Below are 19429 nucleotides of genomic sequence, written 5' to 3' on the forward strand. Positions count from 1 at the left end.
CCCTTCCTGACCTTCACTGCAATGTTCCATGCGTTGAGGGGTTTCCGCTCATCCTGGAGGCTTCGGTCTCTTCACTGCGGATCACCATGGATCACTTCGATCATGAGAGGGGCTCAGGATTCCTCATCAGCTCTACATAAGTCGCTTTCTGTCCCAGATCATCCCAGGCCATTCTCCAGACTCACAATCATCATCTCTTGTGTGCATTAAAGCTCGACTTCAATCCAAGCAAGCCCTTCCACATACTTTCTCTCAATTCAGAATGTCTGGCCCCAAGATCCCCACCGAGCAATGGGCTCAGGTCATTGACAAGGTCGGAGGACCTCTTCAGTACAAGAAGATCCCGGTTGCAAAGCCTGGCCCAGAAGAAGTTCTCGTCAACATCAAATACTCTGGTGTGTGCCACACTGACCTCCATGCCGTCAACGGCGACTGGCCCATCCCCACCAAACTCCCTCTCGTTGGTGGACACGAAGGCGCTGGTATTGTCGTAGCACGAGGTGAGCTCGTCACCGACGACATCTGCAAAATTGGCGAGGCTGTCGGTGTCAAATGGTTGAACGACTCCTGCCTGTCCTGCACCTTCTGCCAACAGGCCGATGAGCCGCTTTGCTTGACCCCCAAGCTTTCAGGCTACACCGTCGATGGTTCTTTCCAACAATATTGCATTGCCTCTGCACGACATGTCGCACACATTCCCGAGGGTGTCCCTCTCGATGAGGTTTCCCCTGTTCTTTGCGCCGGTATCACAGTTTACAAAGGATTGAAGGAGTCAGGGGCTAAACCTGGTCAAACCGTCGCCATTGTTGGTGCCGGTGGCGGGCTGGGCTCGCTTGCTGTCCAATATGCAAAGGCCATGGGTCTTCACTCCATTGGTATCGATTCTGGTGAGGAGAAGAAGGCCCTCGCCACCAAGTTGGGCGCCTCAGTGAGTACTGTCCTCGGTCTCGAAACCATTCCCCACTGACTCGTCTCCTCTAGTCCTTTATCGATTTCGCAACATCCAGCGACATTGTCAAGGATGTCAAGGCTGCTACTAAAGATGGCCTAGGCCCTCACGCCGTCATTCTCGTGGCTGTCAACGAGAAGCCATTCCAGCAAGCTGCCGAATACGTCCGCCCAAGAGGTACCGTCATCGTCATCGGTCTCCCAGCCAAGGCCTATATCCGAGCCCCGGTCTTCGAGTCCGTCCTCAAGATGATCAGAATCCAAGCCTCCTACGTCGGCAACCGACAGGACAGTGAAGAGGCTTTGGACTTCTTCGCCCGAGGATTGATCAAGGTGCCCTTCAAGACTGTGGACCTGAAGGATCTACCGAAGGTGTACGAGTTGATGCACGCTGGACAGATCGCTGGACGATATGTTCTCAAGATGCCAGACGCAGAGTAGATTATTACGCCTTTCTCCACTTCCGGTCGAGGAGTTTTTGATGATTGTGAGGAGGTAGAACAAAATTTAAATGTCATGACCAGCTGACTGATTCGCCTCGTACTACTCTCCATGTCCATTGATTCCATGGATCTTGGATCAATATGTAGGAAGGCCTTTGGAGAGCAGTATTGCGACAGATAGCTATTGCAAGCATGCAAGAAATCCAATTAAAGTTCGAACAATCCCCGCAAAGAAAAATCTCCATATCTCGGTAGTCATTGCAATGCCCGCCGTCTATATTGAGTCGCTTGGATTGCAAGACGACGATAACTCAACACGTGAACTCCCAGCAATGATATCAAGATGAGCGACAAACGTGCTCGTTTTGGTGCGATATTCTCATTCTTGAAGCTAGTGTTCATCCTCACTTGATGAAAGTCACCCTTCCCTCCCATCAAGTCTTCGGCTCGACAAGGCTTTCAACATTTCGCCTAAGACTTTCCTCCAGGCCCGTGAACCCAGGTCGCCCCATCTCCTGCAACAACTTTTCCGCACGTTTGGCCGGCTCTACCGTGGAGAGGTCATCCCACAATCCCGGTTCGTCATCTCTGAATGTTTTGTTAGGGAATAATTTTCGCAAGGCTGCTAGTATGTTGTTCCAGTTGAATGGGGTGTTGTAGGCGAAAATGCGTTCTCCAGTTGTGCTTGGGTGTACTAGGGCTGCCACATGGAGCCGTCCAACGTCTTGGATATCGACGAAGTACTCTTTTATCGTAGGTTAGTGATCCAGGCTTCTCCAACCCCGGCTGCGAGGGAAGTCAACCTACCAGGAGCATAATCGCGAATAAAGAAGTCAATGTACTCGGTGTTGTTGGTAAAAAGCGCTGCAATGAGACCCGTCGTCGAGGGGAACCCTTGATGCTCAGGGCTAAGGACTTGGCCAAAAGCTCCACCGGGTAGAACTACGATCGACAAGTCAGCATTCCTTCCACTCCTGTCAGCACTGGCAGCTGTGGCACCCACCAGAGTTGACGACCAAGCGGGAAGATGGATTCTCCTTAACCCAGTTCCACAAAGCCTGCTCTCCCTTAACCTTGCTTGCCATGTAAACGATAAAGCCTTTTTGGATATCAGACAGGTCCTCGGGGAAATTCTGCACAATCTGCACGCTTTCTTCGTTCCAAGTCTCGGGCGTGATGTCAACTTTGTTATTTGGCTTGGGAAAGACGACTGCTGATCCAGACGATGTGAGCACGAAGCGCTTGACACTGCTTTCATTGGCGGCCGCCCTCAGTGCATTCAGTGTGCTGTTGACGACCGTTGGGATAACAATGTCAGGGTTTGGGTTCATGTCTACGGGCGAAGCGACGTGGATAACTCCTGCAACCCCTGTTCATGTTGCAGCAAGTTAGTCCTGCTGCAGTGCCAGTCAAATACATAATACGTCAACCTAGAGCGTACCTTTCACTGCCTCGGAGAATGCTCCATCTTTCGTAAGATCGGGTATCTCGACGAGCTCGAATTTGCCCTTGCCGTACCGCAGTGTGAAGAAATCTACTAACCAGTTGTTCTTGGTCGCATTTCTGACAGCCCCACGTACTTTGTAGCCATGCAAAAGCACTTGGTCTGCTACATGCGAACCGACAAGGCCATTCACACCTGTGATGAGGATCTTCGAGTCCTGGGCCAAGGCAGCATTCTCGATTGCCATGTTGCTCGATGAGACAGCCGTCGAGAAAATAGGGTACTTGACGAACAGGTTGAGGTCACTGCGCTAATTTTGAGAAGACTGTACAATGCGAACGTCGCACGACGGTGTAAAAGCAATGTTCGTTTCAAGAGATTGGCTCAGACTTTAGATCAGCTTTGCGAAGGACTCGTTATTTATTCGCGGGGCCCTGGATCGAGCTGCATTCGTCAGCCCCAAACTCCGCGCCATAATTGACTAGGCAGCCAGAGCATAGAGGATAGTATATCACGGCACTTCCGTCACGGTGACGCGGTGGATACTAGCCCTTACAGACTATGGTAATTGCCATCGACTTGACCTTTGTTCTCGCAGATGGAATGGATGCTGCATGCTGACCTGTGAAGTTGGGCGACGGGAAGGACTGATTTCCGATGAAGCCGTTGCTGATTGGTGGGACAATAACCGGCCGCCTCGCTGACTGCTATTGTATAACCGCGCTTATCGATTACGATTAAAGCCCTCAATCATTAATCCGTAGAACGGTTGAGCAGTATACACATCCGGTGTGGATAAATGTGTAACAGGTTACCTCGCCCAATTCATGGTTCAACGAATATTGGAGGAAACCATATATGATGATGACACCAATAACCCCTCAGTATCCGAGTGAGAGGGCGTGAGAGGGCCGTGAATCAATCACCTTGGTTTAATTGTTGGCTCATTTTGAAGTTGGATCGGCGATGGACTAATGGGAAAATATTCGACAGCAAAGGCTTCCTGCATCTTGTAGATACTCATTTTACGCAAGGGAGAGCGGGCCGTTGTGGTAGGGCCAGTGAAGATCGTTGCCTGGGCACAACCCTCGCGCTCCTGGCGACCGGGACATGAATTGAGCCGGCGGGAACTACACAGCGGCCGGAAAGAGTTCTAGAAGAGAACGAAATTGTTGGAGTAAAGCAGACACCACTTTGATATCACTTGATCAACGAGAGTTGACGGATAAACGATTTGAATTGCCCAAACACCAGGAAAAGACAAAGCCTGCCATGAGATGGATATCATTAGTTGTGATCAGCCTTCTGATTTCATTCAACCACACCGATATGTCTCTGCTCTATTGCTATCCAGTTCCGGCCCTTGCTATCATGTTCTGAGTTTGCGATATCGACTCACCGCAACAAAGTAGCATAGTTCCTAGCAGCGCGATCTTATCTGGTTGGTAGGTTTTAAGGCTTGGGCACATGTAAAGTCTTGCTGATCATCAATGAGCCGTTCAACAAAAACAGCAAGACTGTTGGGTGAAATTCGAACGGGGTTCCAGAGAGGACAGAGCCAATTGGTAAAGAGTCGTGAATCCATCCGAGAGAGGTCCAGATCGCCATGATGGCAGAGCTTGTCAAGCATGCGAAAGGGATGGGAGTGCCCTCAAAATACTGCGATTTTCCCGTCTTGTCTTTTGGGAGCATGGCGACAGTAACGTTGAATCTGGCGAGTCGGGTCAACCCGCACAGAACGTAGAAGCTGAGGAAAAGCTGATCAACGTTGGTACGGAATCCGATTGCGAACGCCACAGCAGCGGGAGCGACTCCAAAGGAGATCTGTGGGGTCGTCAATGTTCGGCTCGAGCTTGAACACAGCATGATTGCATACCAGGTCAGCCAGAGAATCCAATTCTTGCCCCATAAGAGAAGACTTCTTCCTCCATCTTGCAACTTTGCCATCGAAGAAATCGAAGAAGAGGCCGAATGGCATAAAGGCCAAGGCGAACCACAGGTTTGTCAAGTCTTTTGGGTCCGAGAGGCAGTAGCGCATCGACGAGAGGACCGACATGACTGCGGGGATCTTGTTAGCATAAGTTCGACCAACGGGTCAGCGGTCGATCGTCGTACATCCACAAAAGCCTGGAGCTGAATTAGTCTTCTGTCCTATAAAGCGCCCAGAGTGGACATGTACTCACCATTCAGTTCAGTGATCAAATCGGCCAGATGGAGAGCTCTGTTGTAGTCAGCGCCTTTCCTCAACTGCATAGGGTTCAACCATACTTGACCAAGCTAAAGTGACCTGTGTCCTGGGATAGCAACATGGCTTGCTTCGCTTGTGCATTGTTGGATGGTCGTACCGAGGTTTCTTCCTGACCAACAGTGGTTGCACCGCTTCGGCGGGACATCTTGGAGCAAAGATGTAGAGGGTGAATATCAGAGAAGCGAAGAACGAGGACTATACCTCTGAGGGGCCGTGCGAGGAGGAAGGAAAAGAACAACAGTGTAGGTAGAGGGTAGGGAAGAGTTACTGCGGTCGTAAAGGGTGGTTTTGTGGAGGAATCAAGGCGCGGGCAAAGGGTACCAAGCGAGTCAACGATTGATGTTGGTGGGTGCGAGTGTCAATCTCGAGTCAAACGTCATCAGTGATTTCAGTCGGAATCCCTCACGTCTATTTTCAGCCACCAGAATCCCACAATTACGAGGCGTGCCACAGTCGGAGTGCCGCACGGCCACACAGCCACAGGTCACGTGTCAAAGCCACGTGACGGCACATTGAGGCGAGCACGGTCGTCTCAATTGAACACTGATACATGGTTCGCGAAAGGCCATATCTAGTATAGTTTCTAGGGATTCTCAAGCATCGTAGTACACAGCTAGTTCTCTCATCCATACGGGCTGTGCTTTTTTTGCCGGGTATTTGACCACCACACCATACCACCCAACGCCTGAATCATGCTGGCAGAACAAGGGCCAAAGGGAAATGCCACGGTGATGCCCACGGCCAACTAGAATCTGCCGCGGCCGCGAGGGGCGCCTCTTGATCCTCCCCGGCCACCAGAGAAACCGCGAGCACCGCCTCTGGGAGCACCCCGACCTCCACCGAACGATCCAAATGATCCTCTACCTCTGGGAGCGCCTCGTCCACCTGCACCAAAGGATCCTCGGCCTCTGGGAGCGCCTCGACCACCTCGTGCACCAGAGAAAGCTCCGCGAGCACCTACAGGCCGCTTGACCCTCGTGCCTGAATATGTGTGAGTTGGGTGCATTGTCTCTTGCAGCGATAGGTTCATACCTGGGGGGGCTTTGGGCTTTGGAAGAAACCTGTCAATTCTTAGCATCACACTGCACTCAATTGGTTTGGCGGCATCGCACGCACTTTTCTAGCGGTAGAAGCTTGTCTCCTCCAATGTAGAATTTGTCGCCAGTCTTGAAAGACGTAGCTTGGATGCCCTCCTGGGGTTTGATTGTGAAGTAGACTTGGTTGATCGGCCCGAGAATTTCATCGACTTTTCCTATCGACGTCTTCACTGTGTCAACCGGTATTCATGTGCATCTGGGGAGATCATCGGACCTTATTCTCGAGGTATATCGGGGCATTGAAGAATGGCACTTTGGGGTTGACGGATTCGCAGATGAGTTCTCCTTCGCAGGCGTGCAGGAACTTGCCCATTTCTATACCAGAAATCAGCTCTAGACATAGTCGCCGGGACTATGTGAGACTCACCGAACACTTGATCTGGCGGGCCGTAGCTCTGTTGTTGGAATCCTCCTCGACCTGTTCTCTGCAGTCAGTCCCTCGTTCGTTTTTTGCCGCAATTTCTTGTGTGCAGGGCTCGCTCGCCCCGGAGACTTTGGGCTGGTGCTGGAAATTAATTTACCTCCACCTCGTCCTCCAAACGAACCTCTTCCTCGATCACCACCTCGGAAACCACCACGACCTCGTGAATCGCCGCGATACGCCATTGTTGTTGAGTGTGGAGAAGCGAATGGGTGGCAGGTAATAACTATTTGAGGGGATGAAATTATTTCATGGGCGAGTTGCAGGTCGATGCAGGTTTGCAAAGCACGTGATTCACCCTATCCACAACCACACACCAAATCGACGTTTCCCCCAGGATCTTCGTGCGGTCGGCTCTGCCATAGTCTCCCTCCACGCTCCCCGTTTATTCTCTCGATCTTTTGCCATGAGCCACCAGAAGAAAGTCAGTCTCAACCCGCATGATCTTTGGGGAGTCTTGAACGGTCCCAAGATGAGTCACAACGGTCCCCAGACCTCTGAGTCATCCACCCCTGAGAGCAATGTATCAAAAAGACCAGCCAACCCTCAGCAGAGTAAGAAAGTCGCCAACCGCCCAAAAGACATGTCTACTCAAGCAGCTGCACCAAAGCACCAGGCGCCAAAAGAGCTGCCAGATTTCATCCAGCAGAGAAATGCCCTCTTCGACCAGCTGAAGAAATCACATGACCAGGAACTGGCCAGCAGGGATAAACCTGACATTCAAATCACTCTCACCCCAACCCCTGGCCAACAGACTACCGTCAAAGGCAAGGCATGGGAAACAACACCGGGCCATCTACTGAGAAATGTCCCCAAGGACCGAGCAGGTCTGATTGTCGTTGCCAAGGTTGATGGCCAAGTGTGGGACCTTGACCGGCCGCTTGAGAAGGACAGCAAAGTCGCATATCTCACCTTCGACGACCCTGAAGGTCGAGACGTATTCTGGCATTCGTCCGCCCACGTCCTAGGGGAATGTGCGGAGCATGAATACGGCTGTCGCCTGTCGCACGGCCCGCCAACTGCGATGGGTTTCTTCTACGATATGGCACTTCCACCTGGGCAGGCTGTACGCGAAGCAGAGTGGCCATCCATCGAGAACCGCGCCAAGAAATTCACGAAGGAGAAACAGGCATTCGAACGCCTCGAAGTGTCGAAGGAAAACCTACGGAAACTCTTCGGCTACAGCAAGTACAAGATGCACTACATCGAGAAATTCGTCCCGGACGGCGAGTTTTCCACAGTCTACCGTAACGGCACCCTCGTCGATTTGTGCCAGGGCCCTCACATCCAGAACACACGAAAGATCGAAGCATTCAAGATCATGAAGAACAGCTCGGCGTATTTCCTGGGCGACCAGAACAATGACAGTCTACAACGTATCCACGGAGTCGCATTCCCCAGCAAGCAGCAGCTGAAGGACTGGGAGCACTTTCTGGAGGAAGCCAAAAAGCGCGACCACCAGGCTATTGGCCAGCAACAGAAGCTGTTCATGTTCAGCAAGCTATCTCCCGGATCGCCTTTCCTCCTTCCTCATGGAACACGCATCTTCAACGCCCTCCAAGCCATGCTCCGCGACCAGTATTGGGAGCGAGGCTACCAAGAGGTGCAGACGCCCAACATGTACGATGTCGAGCTGTGGAAGACATCTGGCCACTGGCAGCACTACCAGGACGACATGTTCCGAGTGCAAATTAAAGAAGATGCGTCGGACCCGATCCCTCTGGCAGACAAGACCCCTGACGGCAAGCCCCTTACTCCCGGTGAACCAAAGGACAAAGACAAGGGAGTGTTCGCCTTAAAACCAATGAACTGCCCAGGACATTGCCTGATGTTCCGCGACGAGGAACGCTCCTACCGCGAGCTTCCATGGCGAGTGGCAGACTTCGGTGTGTTGCACCGCAACGAGGCCTCCGGCGCCCTTTCTGGCCTCACTCGTGTGCGGAAGTTCCAACAGGACGATACGCATATTTTCTGTACGAATGAGCAAGTCCAACACGAGATCGAGGCTTTGTTTGATTTCATGAAACATGTGTATGGGTTGTTCGGCTTCCCCTTCAAGTTCAAGCTCAGCACACGTCCAGAGGGTTACATGGGCACGATAGAAGAATGGGACTCCGCGGAGACCCGGCTGAAACAGGCGCTGCAGAACTTCCGTGGGGATGACTGGGAACTCAACGAGGGAGATGGTGCATTCTACGGACCGAAGATCGACATCACCATCCAAGACGCTCTGATGCGCGAGTACCAGTGTGCGACGATTCAGCTCGATTTCCAGGGTCCGCAGAACTTCAAGCTCGAATACCGCACCAGTGAGTCTGGCGAAGACGTCTCCAAGCAAGAGAACGAGGCTCGTGATCCCAAGGCGCCGGGGCCCGGAATGGCTCGCCCAGTGATGATCCACCGAGCCATTATCGGTTCCTTTGAGCGGTTTATCGCAATTCTCTGTGAGCACTTTGCAGGCAAGTGGCCATTTTGGCTGTCGCCTCGACAAGTTCTTGTTATCCCGGTCATGAAAGGGGCGGAGGATTATGTTCGTGAGATCCAGAGCATTTTCCACAAGGCACGGATGTACGTGGATATTGACGTCAGCGGGAACACCTTGCAAAAGAAGATTCGAAGCGGACAATTGGCTCAATATAACTTTATCTTTGGTGAGTTGATCTCTTGATGCTGCAGAGTCCCAAAATGGCGAGGTCACATTACTAACTTGTCCTTTTCTAATTAGTGGTTGGTGCGAAGGAACAAGAGACGCGCACCGTCAACATCCGCAACCGTGATGACCCTGCGACACAGAAAATGGGCGAGCTGATTCCCCTGCAAGCAGCGTTGACGCGTCTGATGGAACTACGAGACCAACGCCGCCTGGAGAGCAAGATCGACATGCATGAGTGAAACAACTGGCAGCGTATCCTGAAACGGCCATGAATGGAACAAAACAATACCAGTTACCGTTTTTAGGGGAGGGGACAAATGGGGGACACAAGCCGGTCAGAGCAGGTGTATTTGAGAAAACCAAGAATGTATAAATGATAGAGTGATGATGAGCACCGATGTCAAGCAAAGCGTAAAAGAACAAGAGCGATGGGTTCGTCAGCCCACTCTAAATTTTGTAGATGAGAATCTTTTTTTGGCCTTCGTCTTCGAGCTCCCAATATTGAATTATGGTCGTTCCGTGTTCACCGTCACCTATGCGCCAACAAGCCGCACTTTTGGACAATAGGATGGCTACTCCTCGGAGGGGTATCAGAGAAATGAGGCTTGCGTCAAGGAAAAAATACTTGTGAGGAAGGAATGGTTGGATGGATGGAGGGGGAAAGAAACAATTGAATGAGTCATTTGAGTTGTTCCGGATCGCTAAAATCTAACAGCGTCTTTCTCGGTGGGTGCCTCGCAGATTTCCACATCAGGCCGCCTGCTCGGGAGTCTCGCCCTCAGCAATGACAGCCACAGGCAGGCCACGACTGGGACTTTGCAGGACCAGAGCCTCGTGACGCCTAGCCCGGAAGAAATCTGAAACAGCACGGATCAGGATAAACCAACCGATAATCATCAAGGCATAAGAAATCCAATCGGCGCTTGTGAAGCCACCAATTCCGTTGTTCCCGGAGGAAGAACCGGAAGAGTCGACGTTATTAGGGTCGAAATCGTGGCTGTTTGGATCGGGAGGCGAAGAGTTTGAGAATTGGCCAGGATTTCCAGTGTCTGTGTTCGCGCTATCTGAACCGCTCATGTAAAAACCGTATTGCACCAGTGTCAGACCAAGACCGGCTCGACTGCCGTGTTTGGCGGCGTGTGTTGTGTGGAGAAGATATGTGAGGAGGAAACCAACAAGTTGAAAGGACATTGATATCATGCCGTTCCAGACAAAGGAGAAGACGGAGCCAACCGGAAGTCCATCAACGTAGACTTCATCAGAGGACATCCCAGGAGCGAGAATGGTGGTTTCCCAATACGGGGGAGTAGCATCGGCGGCAGCTTGTTCATATGTCTGAAGATACGTGTTAGCGATCACAGGCAGAGGTGGCAAAGTCCGAAGAACTTACCGGAGGCTTCTCTTCCAGTTGTTCGCCGCGTTCAGGTTTGGCGGAGAGGTTTGCAAATACGCCATCAGTAGGTCTTGAAGCAGATGATGGCATGGGTCTGAATGCAGGAAGTTCGGTGACTCTTCTTTCCACAGTGGTCGGGGGCAGAGGGGTTGCTGGTTCGGCCCTCATCAATCGTTGTCGGTCATCGCCATCATTTTCTGCATCGGAAGCCTCTCCATCATCGAAAGCGTCCTGAAGGTCATGGTCGGGATCGTGCGCTAATGGATCCTGTGCTAATAGTCGTCGTGAAGAAGGAGACGAAGTTCGGGATCGGAAGGAAGGCGGAGGAGAATAGGGAATTTGGCGACGCAAATCTGGAGATATAGGAGATTGGAAGTCGTCGTCATCATGGGAATTAACCTGCGATGGAGTCAGAATCGACGGCCGTCATGTTGATGTTGGCAATGACAATGACGCTGGCGATGGCGATGGCGATGGATTGATCAGCATGCAATGAGATGAGTGACTTACCGCTGCGTATCTCTGAGGGGCCATAATGCGGCCGGGCTTTAGGTATGAACCCGGCAGTCTGAATGAATACACAAGAGGGAGTTCAATGAAACGAGAATCGAGTAGAATAGTGGTTGAAGCAGGAGGATGCTCGGAGTTGAGGAGGGAGAGTGCGCAAGGTGGTCGGTGGGCAGTGTTAGTGGTTGGCTAGACGAGGAGGAGGAGTAGGGCTTTGACAGATGCAGACTCCAGATGGACAGGGACAGCCATGGATGAGTGGCGCTGCGCAGGCAGGCACACATCCGAGCATTCAGCAACCTGCACAGCCCCAAATCCAAGTCACGTGCTACCTCGGGACCGGCTCCGGAATATCCATTCTCCACGAGCTGCGAATCGAGCCTGCTAGTAGCAAACACTTTTGATCGTCGCGTCATGCATGAAGCACTCGTGCTGTATGGAGTACTCGGGGCTTCAATCAAATACTGGTAATGTAATATTCAAGGCAGCCCAGATTACTACCACTTCTCGATTGTCGACCTCTCGCACTACCTACCCACCACTCAATGGCTACCAATCAATCGGTAAGTCTTCTCCTCTCCATGTACACCTAGAACTACCTCACTCACCCATCACCCCAAGACTGCTCTCAAGCACTGGGCTCGCATCATCCAGCAATGGCCTGTCGACCGAGTTCGTCCCAACCATGTCTTGTTTCAAACAGTCATGCAATCTCGTGTCGATAAAATCACCCCTCCTGCAAATACAAATGCGAGCACCGCCCCCACTGTCAAGGCCAACGATGCTATTGTCTCACCTGCACGACCACCCATTCTCGACGAAGAGAAAGAACTGCGGCAGATCCAAGCCCTTGATGCTCTTTTGACAAACAAATATGCAAACACATACCCCATCCCCCAAGCTGTTCGCTATCCTCAAAGTAGTCCAAACCATTACAACGATCTCATCAAGGAGCTCGATGAAGCGCCAGATCGGACATGGGCTGCTTCTTTCGTGAAGAGACTCAAGGGCGCTCTACGATTTTCGTGAAGAACCATGTCGAAAGAGAAGGATAGACGGGGTCAGGTCATCATCTCTTGGAACGTAAACTATGGCCAGCAGCGGCTTTTGTATGGGCTTGTTTACCAATTGGCCTATTGGTATGCATGAGCGAGACGCCTCACCAACACGCCGCTTCCAAGCAGCATCATGTTAGATGGCTACTCGCTATACTGGAGCATCTAGACATCGGTCGAAACAGCTTCTTATTCCCCGCTCTACGTGACCAGGCGTTGTCCTATGGTCTGCCCGCGTCAGCCGATGGGTCGTCAGGGTGCCATGATTTATGCTGCGGACCTTTCCGGCGGCCAGGAAGGAGCTCGCTCGGCTCGTGGCAGTAAGAAGAACGATCAGCCGTCATCTGTCGCTACCGCCTACGCGCACGTACCCCGCCATCGCAGGTCCGTTTGCTCACGACGGTACTCTTAAATGACTCGCCCTTCAGAAGCCTTCTCCCCTTCTGGGCAGTGGAAATTGTAGCTTTTCAGCAAAGACATTTGTGCATATCCATCGTGCGTATTCTATTTTTGAGGTATATTACGTAAGTATATACTACCATCTATATCCAACAGAGTTTCCTTTCTACTCCTCAACCAGTTCGCTTTACTCGGCTTCCGTAGAAATATCTGAGATTAGGGGGGTCACGTGGGCGGGAAGGACTTCCCCGCATTCAGGCCCCTTTATTTTTACCGCGGCATTTCCATCTGTTTGAACCAACGAAATTTCCCCGGGCTCTTGGATTGTCAGACATCGCAGCACTTCGGTCAGTTCCTTTTGGCACTATTACAATACTCCTCTTTCATTGTTTCATCGTGCACCCAACACCTAAGTATCCAAATTTCGCAATGACCAAAGCTACCCCTAATCCTGTCGAATACACCTATGGCGCACGGAACACGGGCTCAACGGCTCATTCAATCCCCCACCCCGAACCCATCTCCGCCATCACCGTGCACATAGCAGGCCTGCTGGTCACTGTGTTCGGGCTATCAGAACTTCCTCCTCCCAGCGAAACCACCTGCGTCTCTGCGCTATGGCTGCTCCACCCTCGGCTTCAAACGAAAGCTTGCATGGCCCCGTTCGGCGCACATTTGATCACAGAGTGGAACACCCACCGCAAGAAGAAGTCAAGACAACGAGGCCTGATAGCCATTTCATTCGACCAACGGAATCACGGGTCCCGCCTTGTGTCTCCCCTCGCAAATGAAGCATGGCGCAGTGGTAATGACAAACACGCCCTGGACATGTATAGCAGCTACGCGGGAACTGCGGCCGACACCTCCTTACTCCTCGACTATCTACCAGGCTACATCTTCCCGCATTCGGAGCGCACAATTGACCACAACATTGTGCTGGGGATATCTCTCGGCGGGCACGCGGCCTGGCATGTGATTATGCAAGACCCGCGATTCAGCGCCGCAATCCCCGTCATCGGTTGTCCGGACTATGCACGGCTGATGGCCGACCGCGCGCGACTGAGCAAGCGGAAACACTGGCTCGAAACACAGGGGAGGCATTTCCTGGGGAGCCCCGATTTCCCGCCGAGTCTGCTGGAGATTCTTAGACGGACGGACCCCGCGAGCCTGGTGGCCAGTTGTTTACGAGATACACCGCGTGAGCAGGCGTGGTCTGTATTAGAGGACACTGACGGCGACAAGGCGGCTCTTGCGCCGCTGATGGCGCGGTGTTTCGGGAATAAGCGCATATTGGTGCTTTCCGGCGGTGCAGACAAATTGGTCTCGTACGCGCATAGCAAGCCCTTTCTGGACTGGTTGAAGGGCTCCGCCGCCGAAGGTGGCTGGTTCGCGGGTGGGGGTCTACATCTGGAAGATTATGTGTATGAGGGCATTGGGCACGAGGTCCCAGGAACCATGGTGGCCCAGATGGTCAAGTTTGTCAATGAGACTCTAGACACTACTAGCACTGAATCTCACTTCTCCTTGGGATCCACTGTTGGTGTCTTCCAACAGCATGGAAAGGTTGGTGACAGTAAGATATGACATCAGTGAGAATGGCTCTCGCATTCAAATGGTCTAGGCGCACTATCTATTGTAGGGTCGAGTCCTCTTTATGCAAACCCTGACATGTTGAGCTTACTCGTAGGTGGATGACCACCAGGGCCCGTGCATTCGCATGCGTCATACAACCCTGTTGGCTATGCAATTCATGTCCTTTCGTATCATTTTTGGCCCTAAATTACCTCTCGCTGTGCTATGCTCCTTTCAAATGAACACCCAGAGAGCAGCCAAAAACCCTCGTCTGCTTGACACATGATTCTCCTTGAGCATGCTGATCACATTGTTGTGCTAATCTCTCGTCATCAATCTCCACCACCACTCACCGATTATACCTTGCCAGCGTTTCCATGATATTCTGTACATTTTGCTGAGGTTGTTGTTGTGGACCAACCCCGAAGGCTGCTCCTCCCCCATAATGTGCCTGTTGTTGTGGTGGTGGCGGTAGTATAAACTGCCCCCCTTGACTTTGATGACGGACTGCATTGCTGAGAAGACCAGCGAGGTCAGGTGCAGACCGGTCATTTGGGGACAAATTCTTCTGCCCGTCTCCTGGCTGTCGCAGATTGGCCAGTAGTTGCTGAAGATTCGGGGCTCCAGCTGAGTTAGGTGTCATGTTAACTGGACTCTGTGGCATTGTACGGCTGTCGTATTGTCCCGGTTGATTGAATGGTTGATATGGAACTTGATGTTGTGGAGGAAAGCTGGAGGACAGCTGTTGTGGAAAAGGTGTAGGCTGCTGATGCCCATATTGCGCGGAACCCTGGTTGTAAGCTTGAGATGGGATGTCCCTTGTTTGTGCCATTCCGCGCTCCTTCTGTCGGGCGTGAGAGACAATATCTGCTGCCACAGGAACGTCGAGATCGACATATTCATTGAAATTCACATTCGACGCCGCTGCAGTTCGGTCGAAGACTTGTAGAGGAATCTTGCTATTGTACTGGGCTGACTGTGTTAGCTTGACAATTGCTTGGACGCCTTCAATGATCTGTCTTTTGACTACACCGTTCAAGGGAAGCCTTGAGCTCAACCAGATGGTTGAAGCTCTGAGACCCCTGGAGCGAAATCCCTGCTCAATCCAGTTTATGAAACTTTGGGCGATTGATGGTTCAAGAACGAGGAGTTGGACGTCAGGTACGTCGCGTGGATCGCGACGTGGTAAGGGCAAGGATGCTTCTTCATCGTACGCCACAGGTAAAGGGGGAGGATAAATAGTTCCATATGGCGACCTTGGTCTAGCTTCCACGCCGAACCTTGGACTCTCGGCGGCCGGTCTATAATCATCCCCCGACCGATAGCGTCTAGGTGACGGCGACCTTGCAGCTCGATAGTCCTCACTTCTCTTTCGGTCATCCCGATAGCTGTCCAAGCTGGCACGACCGTATCGGTCATTTTGTCTCGCCCGGCGGTCGGGCGACCGTGATCGACGTCTTCTGTTGCCCTGGTTATTTGAATTTCGAGAGTTCTTTTGTGGCTTAGATACTTCCAGGTGGACTTTTCTTCCCCTGATCTCGACTCCCTGCTCGGAGGCCAAGGCGGCTGCGCATGACGATGCTTCAAGGTACTGTACAAACCCATAAGCTTGCTTGATTGATATCTGAGCCAAGCGGCCATGCTTGTGAAACGTGAAAAATAAATCACGCTTGGTCACTTTTTCGCTAGGTAGGTTGCCGACAAAGAGGCGGGACCCTAAGGGAAATTTGTCCCAAATGCCTTCGGTTACATAGCGTCGTTCGTCTTCAAGAAATTGGTCATACTTGGCTTGCGTTTCGGGTGACATTTTCCGCTCTATCAAATCAGTGGATCGCGCAGGCTCGGGGGGTCGAAACGAGCCCGAGCCAGTGGTAGAGATAGTTGGCGACGCCTGGGCAATGTTCAAGCCTGGTGCTTGACCAAGATAGTTTGGGACAGGTGCTTGTTGTGTGTCAAAAACGGGCATATGTGGTGCGTCCGGTGGCTGGTAGAGATTTTGGATGGCTTGACTATCATTAACATTGTGAGAATAGGTAGGAAAGGTATTTTCTGGGCCATTTTCTTGCGCAGGAGGCTTGGGAGGCAAGCCGGGCACAGCAGGTAACACAGGGGTAGCCGGTTCTTGGGCAGATGCAGTAGTTGGGGCAGAGACAGAGTCTGCGGCAGGAGCAGTAGAAGCGGACTGAGAGATGGTGTCGAGAAGAGACTGATAATCAATTCCGGTATAGTCTTGTGGGTTGGATTTTACATTTGAGTCTGAATCTGAGATGCTTTCGGTAATGGTTTGTAGGACATCAAGGTTGGAGGAGGGATTCTCCGGCTCGGGCGAATGTTGAAGCCCACTGGCTAGGTCTTGGGATGGAGCGGCATTTGCATTTGCAGTTGAATTTTCCGCGTATGCAGCAACATTGGCAACGGTCTGGAAGAGTGAATCATTTTGGGTGGGTGCAGGCTCTCTGTTTGCGTTTGGTACCGGGTCAAAACGAGGATTTTCTTGTTCGGCACCCCTCAAGAAATTTTGAACAGCGTCTTGTTCATCAGAAGTGGAATCAATCACTGCGCGGGCAGACTCGGAATAAGGAGAAAAAGTCTGGTTATGTGGGATGTTATAGGTTTCAGTATCATTAAAGACCGGGTCCATTTGATTTAGAAGAACTGGGATGGTGGATGGCTCGGGGAGATGGACAGGCCGTGGGCTTTCAGGCGTCTGGGATCTACCAAAGCGCTGAGCCTCTGGAGGAGGGCTTGTGTTAGTCATGATGTAGTACTATTCATGGCGCATTGGTTGGTAAAGCTGGCGATGGCGGGGAAAACGAGGCGGAAGGAAAGAATGAGAAAATGTCAAGGGCAGAGTGGGTAGGCAGTGTACATGAGTGTGAAGAGAAAGGGAGAATCTTGATCTTGTAGTAAGGCGATAAACGGAACGAAATTTGGCTGATCGATTGATTGTTCTGTGGCTGATTGATAGAGTGGGAGTCGTAGCGCAGTGGGATGGATGTACGCGAGAGGAAATGGAAGAGCTAGAGGGGAGAAGAGCAGAGAGCAAACAGGGAAGAAGGAGGAAGGAGCGGATCAGGCACCACAGACGCGCTAGCAGGAGTTAGCAGCATTAGCGGCTTTCGGCCTGCCTTCGTTTTGTAATCATATAGCTCGGCGGAGTTTCCTGAAAAGAGGCGCAGGTCGTTTAGGGGGGGTGGGAAGGGGGCTCAGGGATTAGGCTGTCTGACAAACAGTCATCACTCCGCATTATGTGCAAGTCGGCGGTCAGACAAGCCCATTATCTCGCTGCATGACACCAGCCATTCTCTCATCGCATGTCCTATCCACGATACTCTCTTCCGCAAATGTCCTTTACAATGCTGGCATGGCAAAGGACTGCCCGGAGTACAAGTGTTCAGCTTGAGAATACAGTCTGGTTGTCAAGCATTCAGCGTTGGTCTTCTACAAGATCGGAACATCCAGAATACAACTATGATGCAGCCAGAGATTGGTTCAGAAATCAATATTCCCCAGACACCTTGAGCAAGATTGGAGAAGTGACCTACAGTCGCTCCAGCGGGCCTGGAGGACAGAATGTGAACAAGTGAGACACATCACGACGCTCGCTGTCTCAACTGATCCAGACTGCAGATTGAACTCCAAAGCTCAGCTGCGGGTACCTCTAGACCAACTCTTTCCATTGATACCAACGGTGTTGCACAAAGGCGTTCTCTCCTCGCGATACTGTGCGGGAAAGTCCTCGTCTATCCTCATTCAAGCAGACGACAGTAGAAAGCAGCAGGCCAACAAAGAAACCTGCTTTCGAAAGCTGAACGAGTTGATTGCTGAGGTGTACAGCCATTCGGTGCCCGGGGAGACATCAGAGGAACAGAAGCAAAAGGTGGAACGACTGCAAAAGAAGGAGAAAGAGGCAAGGTTAAAGGCCAAGAAACTGCATTCAAGTAAGAAGGAGTCGAGGGGGAAACCTAGATTCGACTGATTCCTCACTGCAGGGATCGCAGGACTGATTCTCCCACGGTTTTGATTCCTGGATCAAGATCCTCCTCCTCGACCAGGCGATGTAGCCACGATCGAGCCCAAGTGTTGATCTTGCTCTTCTCAGTCTTGTTCTGTGCCTCTCTCAATATGGACAGTGATTGTCTGAAGGCCTGAGGATAGTCTGGGTTGGCCACAGCCACGGAAACCAATGGAGTGTGAATGGAGCATGCGAAACTTTGCCAACTGCCGGAATGGGTTCTCGATAGCCTCTCTGTGATGTGAGTCGCGATATTATGACAAGTTGCAATTTGATCGTAGCTGATGACCATCTGGAAGAAGTCTAACGCGAATTCCGGATCTTCGAATTGAGTCATCGCAGCGTCGAATATAGCCACGGGGATGGCACCACTCATGGCAGGTGTAGACTCGAGGTTTTGCAAGCCAGTGGTATCGATTTCGTCCCCTTCAAGGTTAGGGTCTATATCGAGCGACGTCAGCTTGGGTAATTTCATGAGATCCTCGTCGTCCTCCAGCTCTGCCCCTTCCTCTGGTCGATTTGCCCCGATCCCCAAAATCTCCCGGCGAGCATGAATCTTGGCAACGTAAGTCATTTCAAGTCTGCCGTATTCCAGCCACATGGCCCTCGCATTCTTGCAAAACCTCAGTCCACGTTGCATGTAACTCCTGGCTTCAGTCATGTCGCCATTGTCGTCCACCGCAAACTGGGCGGCGTAAATCCATAGTTCGGACTTTGTAGGGTGTAATCGCAGGACGTTGGTGAAGATCTCCTGGAGTTTCTTGTACGCCTTTTGTTTCCTGGCGAATGCAATGGTCTGCATCCACAATGCCACGTCGCCAGGATGCTTTCGAGTTCCACGATCAAAGACGAAGAAGATGCGGCGCTTGCCATTGTGAGCGGTGGCCTTGATGCCCAGTCTCTTCACCCTCTTACGCCTTAGAGTATCGACGTTGATCTCGAACTCGGCATATCGGACATAATCGGTAGGAGAGGCGCCTCGGGCGTTGATTTTGTGTTCGAAGTCGGATCGTTTGCGGGCGATGCTGGTGATCTCCTCGGGACTGAAGATGCCCTTTCTCTCGTATTCCTTTAGCTCAGGGACGGACTGTTCGAGGAAATACCTGGCCTTGTCACTGGCAGCTGCCATGGTCGTGGGTGTGGGTGTGGATGTGGATGTGGGAGGTTTGGTGAGGGACCAAGTTGAAGGTTGCAACAATTTTTCTCATCAAATATTGGTGGTTCTCCGAATCTC

The 19429-nt window shown here is 51.8% G+C and overlaps 11 protein-coding genes across 11 annotated transcripts; 5 read left to right on the forward strand and 6 right to left on the reverse strand.

Moving 5' to 3' along the window:
• Positions 1 to 262: 262 nt before the first annotated feature.
• Positions 263 to 1389, forward strand: A1O9_00017 (alcohol dehydrogenase 1; the record flags this gene model as incomplete). The annotated part of the gene is made up of 2 exons (XM_013409181.1): positions 263 to 928; positions 982 to 1389. 2 exons carry the CDS (start codon positions 263 to 265, stop codon positions 1387 to 1389), a joined length of 1074 nt encoding a protein of 357 aa, XP_013264635.1.
• Positions 1390 to 1825: 436 nt separating this feature from the next.
• Positions 1826 to 3082, reverse strand: A1O9_00018 (uncharacterized protein; the record flags this gene model as incomplete). Its single annotated transcript, XM_013409182.1, has 4 exons — positions 1826 to 2136; positions 2199 to 2333; positions 2395 to 2760; positions 2833 to 3082. 4 exons carry the CDS (start codon positions 3080 to 3082, stop codon positions 1826 to 1828), a joined length of 1062 nt encoding a protein of 353 aa, XP_013264636.1.
• Positions 3083 to 4287: 1205 nt separating this feature from the next.
• Positions 4288 to 5228, reverse strand: A1O9_00019 (phosphatidylserine synthase; the record flags this gene model as incomplete). The annotated part of the gene is made up of 5 exons (XM_013409183.1): positions 4288 to 4659; positions 4712 to 4893; positions 4951 to 4962; positions 5019 to 5056; positions 5104 to 5228. The coding sequence occupies 5 exons, from the start codon at positions 5226 to 5228 to the stop codon at positions 4288 to 4290; spliced, it is 729 nt and encodes a 242-aa protein (XP_013264637.1).
• A 600-nt stretch (positions 5229 to 5828) lies between these two features.
• On the reverse strand, positions 5829 to 6493 carry A1O9_00020 (uncharacterized protein; the record flags this gene model as incomplete). The annotated part of the gene is made up of 3 exons (XM_013409184.1): positions 5829 to 6144; positions 6200 to 6345; positions 6395 to 6493. 3 exons carry the CDS (start codon positions 6491 to 6493, stop codon positions 5829 to 5831), a joined length of 561 nt encoding a protein of 186 aa, XP_013264638.1.
• Positions 6494 to 7007: 514 nt separating this feature from the next.
• On the forward strand, positions 7008 to 9493 carry A1O9_00021 (threonyl-tRNA synthetase; the record flags this gene model as incomplete). The annotated part of the gene is made up of 2 exons (XM_013409185.1): positions 7008 to 9252; positions 9327 to 9493. 2 exons carry the CDS (start codon positions 7008 to 7010, stop codon positions 9491 to 9493), a joined length of 2412 nt encoding a protein of 803 aa, XP_013264639.1.
• Positions 9494 to 10004: 511 nt separating this feature from the next.
• A1O9_00022 (uncharacterized protein) lies at positions 10005 to 11181 on the reverse strand (the record flags this gene model as incomplete). Its single annotated transcript, XM_013409186.1, has 3 exons — positions 10005 to 10589; positions 10645 to 11046; positions 11158 to 11181. The coding sequence occupies 3 exons, from the start codon at positions 11179 to 11181 to the stop codon at positions 10005 to 10007; spliced, it is 1011 nt and encodes a 336-aa protein (XP_013264640.1).
• A 518-nt stretch (positions 11182 to 11699) lies between these two features.
• On the forward strand, positions 11700 to 12183 carry A1O9_00023 (uncharacterized protein; the record flags this gene model as incomplete). The annotated part of the gene is made up of 2 exons (XM_013409187.1): positions 11700 to 11717; positions 11776 to 12183. 2 exons carry the CDS (start codon positions 11700 to 11702, stop codon positions 12181 to 12183), a joined length of 426 nt encoding a protein of 141 aa, XP_013264641.1.
• Positions 12184 to 13037: 854 nt separating this feature from the next.
• A1O9_00024 (uncharacterized protein) lies at positions 13038 to 14192 on the forward strand (the record flags this gene model as incomplete). Its single annotated transcript, XM_013409188.1, has 1 exon — positions 13038 to 14192. One exon carries the CDS (start codon positions 13038 to 13040, stop codon positions 14190 to 14192), a length of 1155 nt encoding a protein of 384 aa, XP_013264642.1.
• A 337-nt stretch (positions 14193 to 14529) lies between these two features.
• A1O9_00025 (uncharacterized protein) lies at positions 14530 to 16938 on the reverse strand (the record flags this gene model as incomplete). Its single annotated transcript, XM_013409189.1, has 1 exon — positions 14530 to 16938. One exon carries the CDS (start codon positions 16936 to 16938, stop codon positions 14530 to 14532), a length of 2409 nt encoding a protein of 802 aa, XP_013264643.1.
• Positions 16939 to 17536: 598 nt separating this feature from the next.
• A1O9_00026 (uncharacterized protein) lies at positions 17537 to 18159 on the forward strand (the record flags this gene model as incomplete). Its single annotated transcript, XM_013409190.1, has 2 exons — positions 17537 to 17763; positions 17811 to 18159. The coding sequence occupies 2 exons, from the start codon at positions 17537 to 17539 to the stop codon at positions 18157 to 18159; spliced, it is 576 nt and encodes a 191-aa protein (XP_013264644.1).
• Positions 18160 to 18163: 4 nt separating this feature from the next.
• Positions 18164 to 19324, reverse strand: A1O9_00027 (uncharacterized protein; the record flags this gene model as incomplete). The annotated part of the gene is made up of 1 exon (XM_013409191.1): positions 18164 to 19324. The coding sequence occupies one exon, from the start codon at positions 19322 to 19324 to the stop codon at positions 18164 to 18166; it is 1161 nt and encodes a 386-aa protein (XP_013264645.1).
• Between the last annotated feature and the right edge of the window lie 105 nt (positions 19325 to 19429).

The sequence above is a fragment of the Exophiala aquamarina genome, assembly GCF_000709125.1.
Source record: "Exophiala aquamarina CBS 119918 chromosome Unknown aczIA-supercont1.1, whole genome shotgun sequence".
Lineage (NCBI taxonomy): Eukaryota > Fungi > Ascomycota > Eurotiomycetes > Chaetothyriales > Herpotrichiellaceae > Exophiala > Exophiala aquamarina.